Source organism: Gouania willdenowi, chromosome 21, assembly GCF_900634775.1.
Source record: "Gouania willdenowi chromosome 21, fGouWil2.1, whole genome shotgun sequence".
NCBI classification, from domain to species: Eukaryota; Metazoa; Chordata; class Actinopteri; order Blenniiformes; family Gobiesocidae; genus Gouania; species Gouania willdenowi.
In genome coordinates, this window is record NC_041064.1 from 9,891,903 (window position 1) to 9,914,320 (window position 22,418).

The 22,418-nt window shown below is 34.7% G+C and overlaps 1 protein-coding gene across 1 annotated transcript; it reads right to left on the bottom strand.

Moving 5' to 3' along the window:
* Positions 1-3,643: 3,643 nt before the first annotated feature.
* Positions 3,644-21,879, bottom strand: ccdc138 (coiled-coil domain containing 138). The gene is given in 15 exon segments (XM_028436117.1): positions 3,644-4,128; positions 7,208-7,346; positions 12,417-12,590; positions 14,363-14,573; positions 15,324-15,440; positions 15,518-15,665; positions 16,041-16,160; positions 16,418-16,512; positions 16,780-16,899; positions 17,042-17,179; positions 18,176-18,339; positions 18,578-18,642; positions 18,719-18,827; positions 20,825-20,861; positions 21,714-21,879. Coding segments are annotated over 15 exon segments (1,848 nt in total). The 5' UTR covers positions 21,798-21,879; the 3' UTR covers positions 3,644-4,001.
* Positions 21,880-22,418: the final 539 nt, after the last annotated feature.

The following is a 22,418-nucleotide window of genomic DNA, read 5'->3' on the forward strand; positions in this document are numbered from 1 at the left end:
TTTTTTCTTTTCTTCATAGAAACACATTTTTTGGGATTGAATAAAGGCAAAACGATCCTGCCCATAATATGGACAAAATACAAAAAAAGATTTCTTTAACTAAAAAAATTATTTTCAAGCAAATAATAACTTACTTTTTTTTTTATTGAAGTTTTTCCTGATTGAAAATATTATTTTGGGTTAAAGCAACTTTTTTGGATTCAACGCTTTTGACACAATTCTACCTTTAGAAAGAGAAACATTAAATATAAATTATATGTGCAGTCCGCGACTCTCAGATCCCTCTCTCCCCCTCCCTCCCCGCTGCTCTCTTGCCCCGCCTCCAAACTTTCCAAAGTCCCTCCCTCAGAGGAGCTAACAAGCTAACGTTAGTCCGACAACAACATCATAATATTATAACATGCTCTGTTAAAAGCATATTACTGCAGCGCTTCTCTCTCTCAATGTGCACACATCTCAGCAGCAACAACACAGTGTCACTTAGAGCAGCACAAACAGAGGCTGCTGCACGCACGCAAACAGCACATGCACCACAGAGTTCTAGTGTAACAATTGCAAATCAAATAAAATGTAAATCAAGCAGCAGTAATTACCTTGCAAGCCCAAAAGTCGCTAATGCCATCTTCTACTTCTCCAGACCATACACACACTAGTTTGATGTAAAGCTGTCCTTACATAGTGACAGCTTTAGCAAATATGACAAAAGTCACTTTTATAAAAGTTGCAGACTGCACCTTTAAGGTTTCATTTATTCAGGAAATTTTTTTCAGGAAATTTACTTTTCTACTGATCAGTAGATGCCTCTGAGGAAGACATACAGTTGGCCGCCAAAACGTATGAGGAGCTCAATATAAATTTCAAAGTAAATTTCCTGAAAAGTAGTCTGAATAAATGAAACCATAAAATATATATTTTTTTAAAAAGAAACCAAAATTAACTTGCTGGAATTAATTAGAAATTATTTGACATTTGTGTTTCTTTAATCCACCAAGAATTAACTAAAGCTTTTAACTCTTTTTTTGAAATACTTCCTTTGGGACGCTTCCTGTGGTAAAAGGCTGATGATGAGGAAGCAGTAGATGTAACATTACGATCATCACAGAAGGACTTTATTAACGTCGCATCAGCCTTGATGTTTGTAATATATTACGCATCATTTGGATTTGAGACCGTTGTTATAAAACACTTTAGTTTTCAACTGTGAGGAATTTATGGTAAGAAACAACATCCGACAAAAAAGGGGAAGAACTTAAGGAATGAATGTTTCTTAAGGCATCTTTTCTTTAATCGAGATCCAGGATTTGAGGTTTTTTTTTTTTTCATTTCTGTGTCTGTAACAGTCGGTCCAAAAGAAACAAAATGTGTTTATTTATATCTTTCAGATGCAAATTCACATGTGTCTAAGCATTCAGACGAGCCTCTGGAAAAGAAGCCAGTAAACTAACCCGCCTGTTTACGCTGTAACTGCCACTAAAGTGCAGAGAACCCAAACCAAAACCGTTTTCCAGTCATTTTTGTACATTAACAGATCTATTACCTTCACTCTTGGATGTGTTGCGGTGCCTACGTACAACCGCAGAAGTGCCTATAAACCAAAGTGAACTGGTGTAATGCAGCCCTTGTTAAAAGGGCTCAACAGCAGCACATCGATGACTTTTACAAGCTATTTGGAAAAACTGCACAGAAAATAAACAATTTTATTTCATAAAAATATCAAATTTTTAAATTAAATATTCAGGTTTCCAAGGTTAATGAACATGTATTTATTAAAACATTTCTGGGGGGACCTAACTATTGTTTGCAGATGTGAGTCTATAAGTATACACAGTGACTCAAAAATTACTCTCGCTCAGATATTAAAAGCAGGTTGTTGTTTTTTATTTCTGGCATAATGTTTTATTTCAAACATATTTTATTCTTAAAAGCTTTCTTTTAAAGTGTGGTTTGAGCTGCCGTTTCCTATTAAAGATTAATCAATAAAAAAAACGTTTTAATCTCTTTTCATCCAACATGAGGCATTGATTTGTGGCATGAAAGCAGCTTCAAAAGGTCAGCGGTATAACATGCACAAATAAACAGTGCCACTTGTTGAGGAACTTTTCTTACTTTTATATCCTCTCCTTGTGGAATATTTCCTTTTAAGATTAACCCGTTCTTTGCTTTGAGGGAGCAAATCTCAAGTTATTTGTGTGATGGAGTACTCGGGCTTTAAATGTATCTGTGCACAGCTGGAGGAAATTCAATGCAGAAGTTGTTGGAAACCAGAGGGAATCTCAACCTGCAGATGGATAACATGCAAACTACACAAAAAAAAAACCAAAAAAAAAAACAGTCAAATATAAAATAAAAATGATCTCATTGCTAATATTTCCACTAGATTTAATGTCTTCGAGCTGCATTTAAGCTTGCAAATAAATACCATAATAACGAGATTGATATTGTGCATTCAAAAGCACAAGGGTAATATTGTTTATTATTATTTAGTTATTGTCGGAGATAATTTTATTTCAATATGTTTTTCTTATTTTAAAACATCTTCGTATAAGCCAATTTTCTTGTTCTGTTGGCAAATGATTTTGCTTATTTTAAATAAAATATATTATTTAAAAATTAAAAGATCTTGAAGTAAGTAAAATACTTTTACACAAAAACCAACTGGCAAGAAGCAAAAAAAAAAGCATTTATTGCCTTCATTTAAGATATTTCATCTTGTTAAGATTTTACTTTTTCCAAGAAAAAGTGTTCGAAAAAAATAAATAAAAATAATTTGAACACTTAAAATGTGTTTTAGTTATTGATTTTTTTTTTGTCTAGAAATAATTTTTTTTCAATTAAATAATAACTTCCTTTAATAAAAAACAAAACATTGTCAATAGTCATTTAATGCAAAATTTTAAGTGTCAAATATTTGTTTGCAGCGCCTTTTTTATTGAAAAGGTTTTTTTTTTTTTTTTTTTTAATAATAATAATAATAATGCATCAATTTTATGTAGCGCTTTTATAGGAACTCAAAGTCACTTTAAATTAAAAACATTTCTGATTGAAAATAATATTTTGGGTTAAAGCAACTTTTTGGATTGAATATTATGAACATAAATCTAGGTTCAGAAAGAGAAAATTAAATAGAAAATCAATGTGTACTTCATGTTATAAGATAAGTTGACATTTGTGTTTATTTAATCTATCAAGACTTACTGTAACTAAAAATAAACATATTTTTAAACTCTTATTTTGATTAGTTGAATATATATCCCTGATTTTGAAGTAAGTAAAATACTATTACACAAAGACCAACTGGTATGAAGCAAAAACTTATCAAGCAAAAAAAAAAAATGATAAAAAATTTATTCCAACAGTGTTACAGAGTACAGATTAAGTGCATTTAAAACTAAGGCTTGAATTAAAGGTACCATCAGCAGGTTTGTAACTAACCCAAAATTGTTTGTTAAAATTGTTAAAAAAATTGGATTAATCATTTCCAGTCCGCGCTGCCAAGTCAAATCCAAATAGATTTAAGTAATCGCTTCCATCGACTGAAACCAAATATCTCTAACTGAGCTCATTACTTTCATCAGCTCCCTCTCGCTTTGGGACAAATACAAAATTTAATATAAAACATATAGATTTCTGTTTTAATGCACCAACCGAATTCAATGTGTTTTTCCTCTTGTTGTTTATTGCTGTTTCACAGTCTCTGCTTCATTTGGCAGGAAGTATCAAGGAGGTTTTTTTATGTGCACGTAATACATCAGATTAAGTGTGGGGAAGCAAACAATGGAGGTCGCTCATTACAAACAAAACAATAAGAAGCAGTTGTGACGGAGAGAAAAAATTGTCAAAATTAATCACAAGTCGGACGCAGAGAGACTGTGAATGAGCAGATGGTATTTGAGACTGAATGAGATGGGCCTGTGTGCCTTATGTTTAGCTAACATTAAAACTACAGGCAAACGCTTGAAGTAATGAGGTAGAAGTCAGAGGTGTGTGTGTGTGTGTGTGCGTTATGTGAGGTTGTGAAGGATAGACCTCAGGTTGAGGAGCAGAAATGTGTGTTTGGGCTCAGTTTTGTTATGCAGCTCTTGTACCTGCAGACGGACGGACGACTCCTCAAAAAGATGACGGTTCCTCCTGAATGAAAGATAAATAAATACACATCAAACACAGGACAAGATGCCACTTATAGATGTATATGTTATACTGATGTTCAGAGATGTAAACGCTTCTGCATTCTAATCAGTACAATCACAGTATTAAAGGCCTACAATTAGTGAAAAACAAACATAGGGTGATGATACAGTATGTTTTGTTGAGTGACAGAATACTCAGACTTAGAGTTAAAGTGAAAGATCCAAAGCTGTTCCAAATAATGAAGAAGAAAAATGAGTGAAGGAAGCAACAGAGAAGAAAACCAGTTAGGTTCTGTTTTATCCATATTTGAACACACAGCATATGAAAGCAGCAGTATATAATATATACACCTTTACTTAAAATCTAATTAAGCCTTAAAACCACTTTTTTCTGCTGAAAATAAGTTTGGGTATTAAGCAGTGTTGTTGATTGACCAACTCTGGACATTTTCGTTAAAGTATTTAAATTTGGTGTATTTTCTTGTTAAAATGTAAGAGTGACTGCCCTCTATGGGTTGAAATCCGACTATTACAATCAAATTATGCTATTGGATGCAGTTTCTGCCCCTATTCAGACAATAGGTTTATCATCATGACTAATCAAAATCCAAATCTAAACTTGCTCATGTCTTTATGGACCATTTATGCCAGTGGTTCCCAACCTTTTTTTGGATCGTGACCCCATTTTTAGATCAGAAATTTCTGGTGACCCCAAATATTTTCTTCAAGAATTAGTTTTTGATCATGTTTGTTATACTGTGTAACAATAAAAAGTAGCTAGGGTTAGTTCAGAAAGTGACAAGACGCACCAGCTCAGAGGGGTATTCCAGAAAGCAGGTTATGTTTGGGCTCAAATGAGGGAAACTCTGAGTATCCCATTCCTGAAGGCGAGGTAAGTTCTTCTCTGAGTATGTCACCATGGTAACATTCTCCGTGAACTGAACCTGCTCACTGGCAGGTTTTGTCTAAGAAACCCTGGGCTTCTACTTGACTCCGCCCACATAAACACTGCTTCTCAGGGAACACTTTAATTTACCTTGACTCTTCTCTGACACACATTAGTAAAATGGTAAATGGACGTGATTTATATAGCGCTTTATAACCACACTGAAGCAGTCCGGTACTGGGATCGAACCCCCAACCTCTCGATCAGAAGACGACCCTTTACCACCTGAGCCACGGTCACCCTTCATCATTTTTTTTGCAAATGGTAGTTTTCTTTATAACAATGTGGATGCAGAACATTTAGTTGATCTGCACTAGAACGTCTACTGACGTCTTTCGTAAAGTTCCCTGGATACAAACCTGTGGCAAACATAAAGGGAAAAATGGCAATTAATTGGTAATTAATGGTAATTAAATTAATACACTTTTAAGGCCCGACATTGACTTTACATTGTTTTGATGTGTAGTCACCAGCCACCACATATTGAAAGTTACGGTCGCATAGCGTAGGGCCGCGGGATTGAATCCAAGCTCAGTCAAATTTTTTATGATCCAGGCGACTCCAGCGACTACATTACATTAAAGATCAATATAAATGATGCGACATCAAGCAGCCGTCGCCGTCTTTATAGCTACTGTAGCGAAAGGGCTGTACACTTTCCCAACTTACTGGGGCCAAATGAAAGTGGAATACTCCTTGAATACACCTTTTAAATTATAATTACATTTTGAGTGAACTCATCCTTTAGAAACTCCGTAAGTTGAGCATTTAAACCGTAAGTTCAAGTGGAGTGATCAGCCCTCTCAGTGCAGCAGCCCTCCCAGCGATGCAGCCCCGGCTCCACAGACACATTTTTTTCATATAATTCACACTATTTCCCGGTCGTCATGTCACTGGCACAATGAAGTGATGAAGTGACCAAAAAGCGCAACTAATCACAGGCGATTTAAGCGACTCGTAGCTGAAGTGGCGCTCTGTGTGAATGAACCTTTAGAACAGACTCATATTCCATTTCATATTATTTCATCCATCGGGTGGTTGCCATGGTAGTTCATGTGATCTTTGCTCAATTGATGATGGCTTTTTATCGTGCTCGTGCACGTAAGTAACCCAAGGTTTACATACCCAGGATTGACCCACTTCATACCAGCTGTAATGGAATCTGATACCCAGATAAACTCAGAGTTTGTTGAACCTCCTTTCTGGAATACACCTCAGATATTTTATACTGTTTTTATTTTCTTTTTTTTAGTTTTTATCTTTCTCCTTTTCTTTATACTGTATTTCATTTGATTGTGTGTTTTAATTTGAAAATTCATAATTTAAAATATATTTGTTATTTTCAACACATTCAATGCGTCCCCACATGGGGTCATGACCCCAAGGTTGAAAAACACTGCTTTATGAACTGCAGAGACCATTGACAAACTGTTCCCACAAAATTGGGAGCATAAAATGCTCCAAAATGTCCTCTTATGTTTTTACAAATGTGACCTAAATCTTTTAAATGTCCTTATTAGAAGATCTATAACTAACAAAACGCATTGTTTAGCACCATCTTTGTTTTATTAACTTTTAAAAATGGGACTAGTTTACAATTTAAGAACTTGTGTTCCACCATCTTAAAATAACGTGTGTTTTGTTAGGCATATACAGCATCTCCTAAAAAGTACATTTCAAAGGTTTTAGGCCATATTTGTAAAAACAGTGGAGGATCCCTTTAAGAGATAAGCCCCGCCCTGGAAAAACTCCTCCTTAACCATTAAAAATCAAACTTGGCACAAAGATAATCACCATCTAATAAAAACACAATCCATGCAGCTTTACATGTTCCCACCTTATTGAAACTTCTCCTCACCCAATTACTCAATGGTGGTGTACAGTGTACTGGTGTTTATGCCAGTTTCTTTTTCCAGTAAAAAATAGGATGCACCTAAAAAAAAGTCTTCAGTCCACTAACTCACACTGGTCACGCAAACATAATAGGAAGCAAATTCCCATTAATTGTTGAGTAAAATGTCCAGAAATCCAACACAATTAAAACCAGCAATGAATATATCACACTGTAGCTGTTATTGACCAAACCATAACAATGACTCCTATCCAATCAATGTGACTGCATTGTTGTGTTCACCTGATGGTGGAGAGCTTTTGCAGCAGGATGGAGATTTTTTCTAACGGCGACATCTCAAGACGAGGGTCTTTAAGGAGTTTAGAAGCCGTTTGGAAAAACTCCTCGTTGCTGTACGCCTCCAGGAAGAGATTCAAGTATCCTAGAAACACAAACACACGGAGAAGCAAAGAGAAAATTATACGGAGGTTTTTTAAACATGTGTTTTAATGAAAGAAATGAAAAAGCCCTTTTTTGATTAGTAAATAAGTAAGTAATTTAGTTATAAAGTGCTTTTTGCAAATAAAATCACAAAGTGCTGTACAGAGCAGTGGATAAATTGATCGCATATACATCATAGGAGCAGCATCATGGAAGGATAATAAACATTTAAAATCCAGTTAACTGGATTTTAAATGTTTAAAGGTTTAAATGTTTAAATGTTTAAAGGTTTTCTGAAAAGCAAAGTCTTCAACAGTTTTTTAAAAGTCTCCACACAGTTGAGCGCCCTGAGAGACTGGTGCAGGTTATTCCAGAGTCTGGGGGCCACAGCCTGGAACGCCAGGTCTCCTTGACCAACAGCTGCGCCCTGAAATGTAGGTGCACAACAAGTCTGAAATATATTGAGGGGCCTGGCCATGTAATGCTCGGAAAGCACGAACTAAGATTTTGTACTCTATTCGAAACTTAACTGGAAGCCAGTGCAGAGTAGAAAGAATGGGGGTAATGCAGCATGTTCTGGGAGCACCATTTAAAATTCTGGCACCAACATTCTGTATGATCTGGAGTCTGTTTAGGGTCGACTTATTAAAACATGTGAAAACAGAATTATAATAGTCAATGCGTGATGATATAAATACGTGTATGAGCAGTTCGAGATCTGATTTTGATAACAAATGCCTCACTTTAGAGATATTTCTCAGGCCTGTTTGGAAAATTACCTGCAGTACATTCAAGTAGATACAGATGTTGCTCAGAGTAGCTTTGTAGTGACTGTATTTAGGTGAAAGTCCATCGTCACTTTAACTTTAAATCCTCAAAACTAACACCAACCCACACAGATGGAAGCTGTAGAGTTTTTTTTTAACTAATTGCAGCATAAGTTGACCAACTAAAATCCTAAAAGAAACTCAGTCTAAAGTAAACAAACATTTGTTTTTGCTAAAATCCCATTTCAGCTTTTTCAAGCCCTGACTTATTGCCTTAAAGACTGCAGTGGGAAAACAATGCGTGCAGCAGACAGACGGCCCTTTTTTGTTGGCAGGTGCAGCAGATTTAAGACTTAAATCACAGCAGGAGATTGGACAGGTTTAGAAAAGGATCATGTTCAGATAAGAAAGATTGAAATAAAGTGAATCTGACATTAGCTTTGGCGAGTCTACGTCCAGCAATAACATCAACTCTAAACTGACATGACTGGAAATGAGGCTGAAGAACATTTGCATTGCATATTTTTCCTGAACGTTTTTCAAACTGCGGAGCTTTGAAACCCAAACAATGTGACTTTTCCTCTGATGTTTGCTAAGATAAACTGCACAACGCATCTATTAAACACGTGACGCTTCAGTATTTTGACAGTTCAACAGAAGTATACGCTGCTATAAAAGGCTGAAGCTTTTTAACTCGCTGCATCAGACACATTTCTACTGTTTATGGACACTCAGTTTACAAAGTTTGTTTAATTTTTCAAGAGAAAAATATTCAAGATTTTATTTAATTTAATTCAATTTATTCTATCATGGTAAAGTTCACAGATTTTCCACAACAAACTTCATTACATTCACTGACCAGAAAAGAGGGCTAACAGTAAATAAAATATATATATATGACAATTTTAAGGACTGTCACGCCTTACTCTCAACATCACAATAGGAAAACAAAACAACACTATTCACCATGTTCATAATGACTTATACAAACACAAGATATGTCTAAGGCTGTTTTTTTCAACCTTGGAATCATGAGCCCATTTGGGGTCGCCTGGAATTTATTAATGATTATAAATGTATTTGAACTATTTATTTATTCTTCTTTATTATTCTTACAACTGTATTCTGTACTTTCACTTTCTCAAATATAAATCGAGTCAAATATATGATCAAAACGTAATTATTGAATATATAATATATTATAGATATTTGTGATATCAAAATGGGGTCACGATCCAAAAAAGGCTAAATAATACTTAATATTAATTAAAAAAATGTTTATTACTTTACTGCAGTGGTCAGTAAGATGGCCCTAGAGGTGGAAGGTAGAACATTTATACCCTGTGGCCATGTAAACGCTAAATGGGATCGTCCAAAATGTGTGGTCATTGATTCGGGGAGAACATCACTGGTTAGAAAAAAATATTTTTCAATTTTTCAAATATTATTATTATTATTATTATTATGAATTAAAACACAATCTTAAAAAACTGTATTCTATACTTTCACTTTCTCAAATATTGATCTAGTTAAAATAAAATGCAGTTTAAAATATCTAAGACAGCACATCTTGTTACTAATCCTGGCTAATCTGAATTTATAACACAGCAAAACAAACTAAATGTCTTTGGGATCACTACAACTCTGTAACATTAAAATGGGGTCACAACACAAAAAAGGTTGGGAACCACTGGATACTAAGTACCTGTGACTAAAAAGTCACAGGTACTTAAAATAATAATAATAATAATAATAATAATAATAATAATAATAATAATAATAATAATAATAATAATAAAAAAACTGACCAAAAATACAATAATGATTACTAACAACATCATTAAGAACTACAGTCAGAATTTATAAAATTAAAAAATATAAATGTTAGGGATGTCCCAATCCGATATTGATATCGGTCTGATATCAGCCAGACTGCATCTAAAATCTCTGATATATACAGTATTACATTATATTTATTCAATTGTAGAATAATGTAGAAATTATGTTGAAGGTTAAAATGTATGTAACCAATTGATTAATAATAAATGGGTCAGTTTTTCTCATACCTACTGTTGCTGACTATTGTTCTCTGTATGAGTAACATCACCTGATCAAGCCAAAATAAGTGATAAAAGTATGTATGATTTGTGCTGATATCGTATCGGATCAATATCGGCATCGGCTAATAATCAAGGCTGCAATATCGGCATCGTATCGGAAGTGAAAAGTTGTAACGGGACATCCCCAATAAATATAGATTATATGGGTAAAAACAAAGTAAAAAACACACGAGCATTCATTTTCGAGACTCCACATCCCACAATGCAATGTGCAAAACTTTTCGGACAATGCCAAAAAAACAAACTTTTGAGTGGCAATTTCAATGTTTTACATCTGTTTTTTGGGCAAATGACCATTGATTTATTGATCTTTGAGGTATCCACTGTGTCTTTATCTGATAACAATGTTTTTTACCAGCAACTTTAAGTGATGATGATGTGAAAGCATTGGTAAAATCAAAATCCAGGTTTAGAGTTGATTGAATGAAGTTTATAAAAACAGTCCAGTCATGGTATTCCTTTAATCAGAAACATTTCTGAACATTTATATTAACCTCGTTCCCCTCTCCCTCACCACATTCCAACCTCCTCTCATTACGGCTTGTAAAATGCAGTCATTAGTACGTCTCACAGTCCACTTTAAGCGCGCGCACACACACACACGGTCAGCTCAGGCCTTGTTTGCCACTGGCACATGGTGTCTGCTGCATATTAGCACATAGCTATTTAAAATGATATGGCTCATAATCCTGTCAAACTCACCCTGCCGTGGAAACTCAACGCAGCTGCCATCTTCACCATCCACCTCTTTTAAATCTAGTGGCTATGAATAGAGGTGGATGGGAGTTCAAAGGCAATGAAAAACCTGTGAATGTTGGATGTGAGCTCAGACTAGCTACTACCTTTCACATGTGGGTTTTAGATGGAGATGACAGTGAGAGTTACAGCTGGACGAGTCGATATAAATCCAATTAAAGAGGTATAATCTAATCCGGACAGCTTGTAAATCTTGAACAAAGGGGAACGATTGAACTGTGCCACCTCAACAGCACCATTTCACACACATTCATGTTTAATATTCTTCTTAGTTGTTAAAACAAAACTAAAAAGGTCATGAACTAAAATAAATATTCTAAAAGGGAAACGTTCCAAGACTTAAAAAAATATAATTAAAAAACATTTTTTTTCGATAACGTGACTAATTCCTTTAATAAGTATCTAACAAAGTGCTGATATCAAACACTCATCCTTCTCAAAGTTTTGCTGAGATCAAAAAAAGGGAAATCATCCAGTTGGTGAGGTTCAATAAGTCAAAAAGCTTTTTGTTTTTTGTTTTTTAAAAAGCTTTAAAAACCATCTGTGGTTTGCTAAATAGAACTTTTTGAAACCCTTTTTTTGTATGTATTTATTTACCCCTTAGACATGGAAAAAACAGCACACATTTTAGTGTAATCAAATGTATTTCATATTATATATATATATATATATATGGCAAGCCATTTAGGAAATTAAATATATATTTATTTACTGGGAATATATGGAATGAATGAAAATTTTGGATATATGAAAATTTTGAATATATATATATATATATATATATATATATATATATATATATATAAAAGTCTGAATATGTATATGGGAGTTTGAATATATATAAGAAATGTCTGAATATATATATATGGAAGTTTGAATATGTATATAATAAATGTCTGAAAAAAATATAGAAATATAGGAAAAGTTTAAATATATATATATGAAAGTCTGAATATAGTGTATATGAAAAAAGTTTGAATATATATATATATATTCATTTTGATTTTTTTTATTAAAAACTACATATAACTTATATCTAAACATCAAAATAAAATCAAATTTAAAATTGCCTATGAAAAATGAATTAAGTAACATTTATTTTTCAATGTAATCTTTAGTGTCTGAACTGGAGCTGAATTCTTTGAAGCAATAGGAAACACAAAGTGTAAGCCATACAGATAGACATTATAATTAGTCGTGTTATCCCTCAACAGAAACAGCTCTAATCAGCCTGCACAGTAGTGGGGCCATCCTTTGTTAGCAGATAAGTAGAAAATAAGTGCAGGAGAAACGACTCCCAGGCTCACATTGTAAACACCGACTGTAAATCTTAACAATGCTGCTGCGCACGCTGGAACGTCAACCATCCACTGTGGGAAAACCATAATAATAAGCATTAAAAAAAGAAAATAGGACAGGCCTACTTACGGGACTGTTGGGTGAGCTGCATCAGGATGTCCAGAGGTGTTTGTTGGCCTGCACGTGCACGACCAAGTAAAGACAGCAGCACGTGCACATCTCCATACTGGAGGAACAGGCCTCGACTGTCCTCACTCCCCAGCTCAGATCAGAGGCTGATCAGAACTTGAGCCACAACGTCAGCTGTTGAAAAAAAAAAGAAATTTTAATTTAAAAATCAGGAATCTGTTTTGGTTGTTTTTTGTATTGCTTCAGAGCTGGCTTTCATATTAACTGCTGTTGCTTGGACAATAATACATTCAAAAGTTATCAGGAAGTTTTTTTTTCCCCAACCTACTAATTTCTCACTGAATTTAAACAATGTCTAGGTTCCTAAAATACTTTCAAAAGAATGAAATTAATTAAAAGAAGAGATTATACATTTATTTTTTCAGAAACTGGACATTAACCTGTTAAGTTAAAAGTGAATTAACACTAATATCTAGTTGAATGCATATTAAAACCCTAGAGACAGCCCTGGTGCACCTGTGGTTACTCCATACACTGTAATATCTTCTATATGTGAAGCCTTAATTTTTTGACTGGCTGGTTAGCTAACAGTTAGCAATTATGTATGAAGACAAAGCAGATAAGGAGGGTAAAAAAAAACATCTGCCCATTATAACCAATTTGATTTCATGTCACTCCAGAGAAATGAGAAAGAGAAGCTGGGGAGCAGACTGACAGAAAAAGGCTCCGTACACATCCATGAAAGCCGCCCTCGGGCATTAAAAGCAGATGGAAAGTTATTTCAGGGGAGAGTTTTATAAAATATGTCAGGATTTGTCAGCTAAAGCCTTTGAGCACTCTCAGATTTATGGAGTGGATACCAAAGAGTTTTGAGCCCTTTGAGAAAATGTTTTTTTTTACTTTCTCCAATGGGAACCTTAAACTGTCAGTCTTAATGTAAAAAACACTAATTTGTGGATTCATAGCTTCCAGTGTTTAGTGTCGCTGTCGCACACAAACACCTGATAAAACATAGAGGAACCTTTGAAGAGAATTGATTCTGAGGACATTTGAATTGATTAAAACCATACAACAATGACTCAACCTCACTGTAACACAGAATTAGTTTTACTCTATTTTAAGTAACAATTAGAAAACAATTCACGAAACAAAAGAAACAACTAATGAGACCACTACTTATAATAATATTTAAAAAAATACTAAAATAAGAATGCCTAAAAGGCAAGATGGAAAAATTATAACTAAAATTGATTGACAGTTTTTTGTAAAAAAGAAAAAAATCTATCTTCTCATCTGCTGCGTGAAAATCTCTAAATTAACTAAACTGAAATCAGATTAAAACTACAAAGAATTTGCAATACTACAAAAATCAGTAGAATATCAAACTACTAGATTCTTATCAGACGAATACATTTATTGTTGATAAAATAGCAAAAAAAATAGCAAGAGCTGAACAACAATGATCCTTTTTATTTATTTTTTAAATCAACAATGGTGGGCCATTTCAGGATATAAACATAATTCCTATTAATAATAACAGTAATAATTATTATTATTCTTACTATTATGTTGATATATCCTGCCTGGTCCAACCATTGCTAAATAACTGAGTTACGTAGATGGTAAATAAAGGACTGTATTTCTGTTTAATGGTTTATAGATCCAGTGTCTCTATGGTTAATGCATTACTGGTGCCCATGTGTTTTGCACATTGCTTACATCCTGACTGACCTTACCTGATAAAATTAATGAAAAAATGTTGTTTGAGAGCTCCTCTGTGGCAGGCTGATAATTAAAGAACCATATTTTTTGTCCATTCTTGTTAATGTAAAATACAGTAATTTACCTCATTACTGCACAACAACTGGTAGTAACTCTACATTATACATTATGTTGTTTGATTTGATTAAAAAACAAATAAAAATCCTTGCATTTTCTTTTATTACCTTTTGTGATCGTGCACAGAATGATGAGGGATGATAGAATGCGTGTCTCAGGACAAAGGCTCTGATTAAAGGCAGAACTGCTAAAGGCTCTGGGAGCTTCAATGGAGGCCATTGTCACATCAGGACCTTTAAACTGCAGTGACGACGACTGACCAGCAGACTTCAGCATTTCATCTCCTATTCGCCTCAGAGTGGCTGACATCACCACCTGCTGTGGAAACACACAGAAGTGAAGGACGCACTCAAATGAACTGAGCAGCTTTTATCACAGTGGGGGCCAAAAAAATGTGATTATTCCATCCAACGGCCACATTATCAAAATTCACGCCAGCATTCGTAATAACGACTGATCGAATCATTTATACAGGAAAGATATGTGTATTTCTGTTGTCACTTTGTGAGTTTTTTTAAATCTTTTGCATATCTTTGCTGTTTGTGTGTTTTTTGGAGACATTCCTTGTTGTGTTATTTGATTTTGTTGAGTCATTTTGTGTATTTTTGTCATCATTTTGTTTATTTTGGTTGTCCCCTTTGACACCTTGTGCATTTCTGTTGTAACTTTGTGTCGTTTTGGGAGTCATCTTGTATGTTTTTATTGTTGTTTTTTATGTTTTCCTTCTCACATTGTGTGTTTTTTGTTGTTATTTTGTGTGTTTTTTGGAGTAGATTTAGTCTATTTTTGTTGTTTTTTTGCATTTTCGGGGCCATTTTGAGCATGTGTTTTTGTTGTCATTGTGTTTTTGGAGTCATTTTGTGTACATGTGATATCATTTTGTGTGTGTTTTGAGTGATTTCTGTTGTTTTGTGTGTTTGTATGGTGTCATTTTGTGTATTTGTTTTGAGGACCACACAAAGTTAAACCAAGGGCCTCATCTGGTCCCATGCACCACCAGTTGCTACATGAAAAAATGTCACATCAATATCAGGTGATGCTCTTTTGCATTGCATGAAGTGGACTTACGTGTGTGCTGTTCTCCAAGTGTCTCACAGCCCAGTAGGTGAGACGTAGGAGCTTAAGAAGGAGTCACTGGTTTGATGAAGGGGTGTGATGAAGCTGATCTGCCAATAACGGCAACATCTAAAGATGAAAGTCAACATTTTATCCTGATTTATGACAATATTCAAAGATCTGAATAAAATCAACTAACAGGACACCTTAATGAATCTTTCAGTGAGTGAAGCTTCTGAATGCAAACACTAACCAGGAGCTTTCGCTTCATTTTCTGCCACTGATGACAAAATCTGTCCATCGAGCACCCAGTCCAGGAGGAGGCCTAGGAGTCTTTGTGATAGAGGACCTAAACTGGGCTGAAGGAAATATAAAAAACAAACTAAGTCTCTAAATAAATGAGGACAAAATATATTAAATCTACAGAATATACTTAAATAAATAAAAAAATATATCATTTAACTACTCAAGTTATTATTTTCTTTTCTTCTTCCTTTCTTGTATGCTGCTGATCCCGAAAAACAAATTTAATATTTATGGTAACATGGAAATTACAATAAAAAACCTCTAAATTACTCTTTAAGAATCATACACTAAGAGCCAGGAGTGCGAGGGTTTCAGAAGAATATCTTTGAGTTTGTCAAGTGATGATAAAAATGCCTTCTATAAAACATTTAACAATAAATAAATATATTTCACAGACAAGGCGTAAATTCAAAGTGAAAGTACCTTCTCATTGGCTTTTCCAGGAACAGCCCCTTTCTGCTTTTTGCTGGACTGAATAGTCTCTGAACTCTGAACATGGTCCTTCTGACATCCTGGTGATGCTTTGTTGAGCTCTTATTTCCTCTAAAAAGATTAAATACATATTATCATCAATTATAGTAATATTATAATTTTTTTTTTTTTAAATCAATGTCAACAAACTGTCATTTATTTAATACTAAACACATTCTTCAGTAATAATAATAATAGTTGTGTTGTTTGTTATTTTCAATTCAGCGATTACTATTATTATTACTACTGTTATTATTAATATTATCATTGTCGATGAAAAAACACACACACACACACACACACACACACACACACACACACACACAAACTTCTCGGTTAATATTCCCTGGAGGTTCTGGAGTCGTGCCTGCACCCTCTGGAACTGACCCTCCAGCTTCTTCTTCTGCTCACTCATGTCAGTCAACTGTTGATTTACCAAAAAAAATGATAAATGTCCAACTTGTGAAGTCAAAATCAAGTCTGTTATTTTTGCGTTTCACTTCCCTGTAGCTCATGTTTGTACAGCTACAAGCAGAGATTTTCAAAAAAGCCTAAACCAACAAAACAGGTGTCAACCCAGGACTTTACTGTTACCAGAAACTTAAGACAGGAAGGTTAGCTAGCAGCGCCCACTGGTGGACACATTAGCTTACTGCTATGTATGTATAATCAGTGTAACCATTACAATAACCTGTTTCTTCGTGCTGTCGTTCAGCTCTTTGATGCTGTCGAAGCTGGATTTGAGTCTCTTATTCTCTTTGCTTTTCTCCCGCAGTGCAATGCGCAGCTGGATTAGCTGTTGTCGGCGTCTCTGTTGGAAAGAGCTTTACTTAGTAAACACACAAAATCAATCTGACGTTACAATTAATGCAACTTATCTTTGAAGTCACAAGTGCAGACTATACCCTATTTTGTATGACAGAATTGTGACAGTCCATTAAACAGTTTCTGACCTCTTCCTGTGCTGTGAGGTAAGTCTGAACTTCCTCCTCCAGCCCAGCTAACCTTCTCAAAGCCTGCTCCTGTTGCTTTAACCTCTTCTCTTTCTCATACAACTCCTTCTCCCACTGCTGCTGACTCTGTCGTTCCTCCTGTTAGCACGCAACAGACATGTTGAGCTGGCAAACAAGGTTATGAAAGCTCTCTCTTTAAAAAAAAAAGTCATCAGGAACCGGTTTTTCAAAAGTAATGGTTTTTGATTCTGGATAACGGATTGGATCAAACCTTAGAAATGGGTTTTTTCAAAAGAAAAGACAGATTACGTAATTAAATTCGATCACATAATCCAATCTTGGTTTTGATCCAGATTAAACCTTTAGTTTGGGTTTTTCAGAACTTTTTAGAAGGATTTAATATCACTTTCATCCAAAAAAATCTGGATTAAACTAATCCCATCAGACATCAGAAGGGCGGATTCAGCATGGATTTCAGGCCCAAATTGTAATGAGAGTTGTAAAAGTGTATCAAATAATTCTATATTTGGATCATGCAGTATAGCCTACAAGATATACTTATTAAAAAGGCTACTGTGATTACGTAGGCTATAACATATTCAGCATATCAGTATAGACCTACAGCAAAGTAGAAAGAATTTGGCCTCATAAAATAATTCCCCAAATAATTCTGTCACTAATAGATGAACCGCTATATTCATCACACAATTTTTTAGTGATGCATGCAATGATAAAATAAGATAATAAAGCAATGTCATCACTGGTTTTTGAAATCCAAAACAAATCCAAATTAGAAATGCTGTCTACAGTAACTATTGCTTTCCTTGATGCGCGTCCTGTTTGCTGGTTCTGGCAGAATGCAGAAGGTTGGTAAGGGTCTTCAAATGCTTAAGGTGCCCTTCAACAAACAAAGAAAAGCACTGGTTATCCAGATTTGGTGATCCTGAAAAGTTTCTATCCACATAAGATTGATCCAATTCGATGTTGCTTTGAAAAACCGGCTTAAAAGTAAAATGGATTACGTGAACATGGATAGCAAAAAAAAGAGGATTACAAAGTCAGGATACATTTTATCCAGATTAAACCTTTTGAAAAATCAGGCCCAGAGGATACACATTCAATCCATACTCTCACCTGCAGCTGCTCATAAATCATCATCATCTCTTGATAAATATTCGCAAGATTGAAAGAATCTGAGTGACGTGAGCCAAGAGAAGAACGAAGCATTGGTGACTCTCTGCATGTCTCTGTTTCAGGTGAACCAGCACTGCCATACACACAGGACGGCAACGTCACATCTATGGAAAATTAAGTTGTATATATTAATAAATAGAACCAAAGTAACACATTTAAGCCACAATAAGAAGTTTAGTGAATATCACTGAATATCTGGAAATATTATTACAATTTCAAACGACAAACATCAAACAGAGGTTGAAAATCGTAAATGTTTCCAATTTTTTTGCTCAGATATGGTGATAGATGCTCTACTTCAAAGAATACTGTTATGAAAAGCTGCCAGTAATCTTCACACACCTGATTCTGTAAACAGCAGCTGAGAGTCAGCATCCAGGTTCTGCAGAGCTTGATCACAGCCAGATCTTTAAAAAAACAACCTGTTCAGTCAAAATGTTGACAAAATTACAAGCGAGCAGAGCTTTACTGTGGTTTACTCACTGGTCAGAATGGGTGGCTACAGCTTTGAAGAGCTACTTTAAAGAGTCACTGTAACATTTGAACTCTTCACGTGTCGGTTTGGATCGCTGTGGTGTAAAGTGACTTTGACCTGCTGTTAAAAAAAAGCCAAAAGAATATAACTTTACTTAATATCTTGGGTCAATCTCAGGTCACCAGCATGTGAAGCCAAAGTGAAACACTTACACACTTAAGGAAACGCTTACTATTAAGTTTGTATGTTCATGTCGAGGTCACCTAAACTATCCTGGGGTGTTCCGCAGGGCTCAGTCCTAGGGCCAATTTTGTTTTTATTGTACCTTCTCCCTCTTGGACAGATAATTCAGCAGTTCAGTGATGTGTCTTATCACCTGTTCGCAGATGACATGCAACTGCACTGCTCGTTTAAGATCTCCAAAGTCCACAAACTGCCTGTCCCATGTCAAACAGTGGCTGAGTGAGAACAGTCTCCAATTAAACTCAGAGAAAACTGAGACACTCATTGTTGCCCCCGACAGTGTCATCCCTGGTATTAAGCAACACCTGGGAGACCTGAGCGTGTCTTTTTCATTTCCGATATGATACCAATATTGCAGTCTTGATCCAATATCAGCATGACTCATACATCCGTTCTATTTTTAATTTTATTTGTTTTTTTAAATGTTCTCTCTTTTCTTTAATAAAAAATAATAACTTATTTTGTAGTGTGGAATGTTAGAAAAGGCTTGATCAAATGATGCCACTCAAACAAAGAACAATAGTCAACAACAGTAGGTATGAGAAAAACTGACCCATTTATTATTAACCAATTGGTTACATAATCTTTGACCTTCAACCGCATATCTACAATATTCTACAATTGAATGAAAAAATGATAATTTTTTAAAAATTAAATAAAAATTTTAAAAAATCGCAAAATCCGGAAATTTGAATCCGATTGATATCCAATATTGATATCGGATCGGGACACCCCTTGTCAAAACTAGTTTGCGAAACCTCAGAGTTATCTTTGATAAAGACATGTCTCTAGTGCAAACTAAACAACTGTTTCTTTCTACTGCGTAATATCGCCAAGCTGAGACAGATGGTCTCGCAAAAAGAGCTGGAGACTATTGTTCATGCTTTTGTGTCATTTGCGGTTGGACTATTGCAACAGCCTGTTCACCTGCCTAAATAAGAAGAAGCTGACCCGCCAACACTATGTACAAAACTCTGCAGCAAGGCTTCTGACCTGCACCAACAGGAAAGACCATATTACTCCTGTTCTGTAGTCTCTCCATTGGCTTCCTGTTGCCTTCAGTGTGAATTTGAAAATTCTGTTCGTGACTTTCAGGGCGCTTCACGGACAGGCTCCAGATTACGTCACTGATCTGATCCAGCCCTACACTTCAGCTCGGAGTCTGAGGTCCTCAGTCACAAAACCCGAGGAGACAGGACTTTTAAAGCTATTGCGCCCCGTCTCTGGAATTAACTTTCTCTGTCCTTGCGTTCCCTTGACAATGTGGAGACTTTTAAAAAAGCAGCTAAAGACTACCTTTTTTAAACAGGCTTGTGTTTTTTTATTGTTTTAAATTTAATTGTGTTCACTGTAAACCACTTTGTGACATCTGGCTGTGAAAAGCACTATATAAATAAAGTTTACTTACTTACTTATGTATATATAGTATAACGTAAAAAATAATGTAATTTATACAAATAATGAAAAAAATATAGGCAATGTATGCAAGGATATATTATGAGATATTTTGTCCACAAAGCTGATAAGTTAGAAGTAGAACAATGTAAAAATGACAAAAGACCAAGTGTTCAGTTTTTTGTTACCTTAATTATTTGAATCTAATTAATGAGTGGTCGTAATCCAGAGCTGCCCTAAAACAAGCCACGCCGCATGCAGTCATTTACTGTCCCTGATGAGAGAAATAGCTGCACAACATATTGATTATGTGCAGCTATTTTTTTATTTTTAATCATTATTAAAAGTGCCTGTTTGAAATGATTTTTGCTCCATATCACCCAACCCCATATCTGATACCATAGGACCATAGTCTGGTAATCCCTGATTACAATGATGAAAATAAAAGAAGCGTGTGAGGTCTGAGGGACATTCACCTTGGTTGCCATTTGGAGTGTCATCTGATTGTGGAAACTGCAAAAATAAATAAATAGTTAGTGAAGAAGCATAAATGTCAAAAACTAAATATGACAACCTAAATAGATACATATTGATGATTATTGAGACAGTTAAGGCCAGGGGTGTCCCAATTCGATATTGATATCGGTCCGATATCAGCCAGAAAACGAATATCGGATTTTATCGGACTGCATCTAAAATCTCCGATATAGTATATATTGGTTTTTGGATTTACTTTTTAAACATCTTCTATTTAATTTTTAAATTTCATTTATTAAATTATAAAATACTATTATTCTAAAAGGTTAGTTATATGTAATCCATTGGTTTATAATAAATTGGTCTGTTTTTTTTTTTTTTTTTTTTTAAAATAATCAAGCCTTCTCTAAGATTTCACACTACAGAATAAGTAATAAAAGCATGTATGATTCGTGCTGATATCGTATCGGATCAATATCGGTATATCAGCCAATACGCAAGGCTGCAATATAAGTATCGTGGAAAAAGTTGTATTGGGACATCCCTAGGTAAGGCTCTGTGCACCAATACAGTAGATTTAAAATAAATAAATAAATAAAAAAATTAAGATTTGCTTTAAATATATAGACTTTAAAGGCCCATCAGATCATCAAAGAAATAGGCATTTAGGATGAAAATGATGAAATTATTTTTAAGGGACCTAACTGTAAATTTAAAAGTAGACAAACTGTCGCCTACACTTCCATTCCCACACAGGTGTTTTACACGTGTTAAATGATAAGGCTAATTATAATGTTACCATACAGGTAATAAGAAGGAAAGCCTGTACTGTTTGAAGTGGTTGTATTTTTTTTTTTAACTAAAAGCTTAAAGTTGTCAAACTCAAACCTGTCTCTTTTTGTCCAAATACTTCTTTTGTAGTCTTTCTACCGTATCGTTAACGTCGGTGTCTTCTAACTGCTTGTTGTTCATTGTCCAAACAGTGTAAATAAACAGCAGTAAGTCAAAAAAATGAACAAACTTGGGTTGTTTTGGATTTACCGCAGTAGTGACCCGACACTGGCTCGTATATTTACTTCCGCTTAGAGTATTCAAAATAAAAGTTATACCACTGTTTTGAGGAAACCAGTGGTTTGCTTTTTCATTCAAGTGTAACTACCAAGGTTAGTATATTTTAATTCAGTAATTTGTGAAGAGATACGACGAGTGACTTTTACCACAAAGTTGAGCTCAAGGAAATATGTTTTTGTGTTCAAAACATATTTTGAAATCACATTCAGGAAGTGGTTTTTTTGTTTTTGCTTTTTTTCATCTGTCAGTCTTCTTCATTACCTTCTTTGACCACCAGAGGGATGAGCAACTTTTGTTTAGTGTTGATTTCTCTTCTGTTCATCAAAACTATCAGCTATAAAACGTTTTAGAATCTGATTCAATTTATTATGAATCCTACTATATACATCCTACTCCTATAACACCTTTGTCATTTTATACATTTTAAAGATTGGTTCAAATCTGAAATTTCCAAGTAAATTTGGTGGTGATTGAATATTTATGGTTTGCAAGTCAAATTTTTAGAACTTGTTTTTGGGTGAG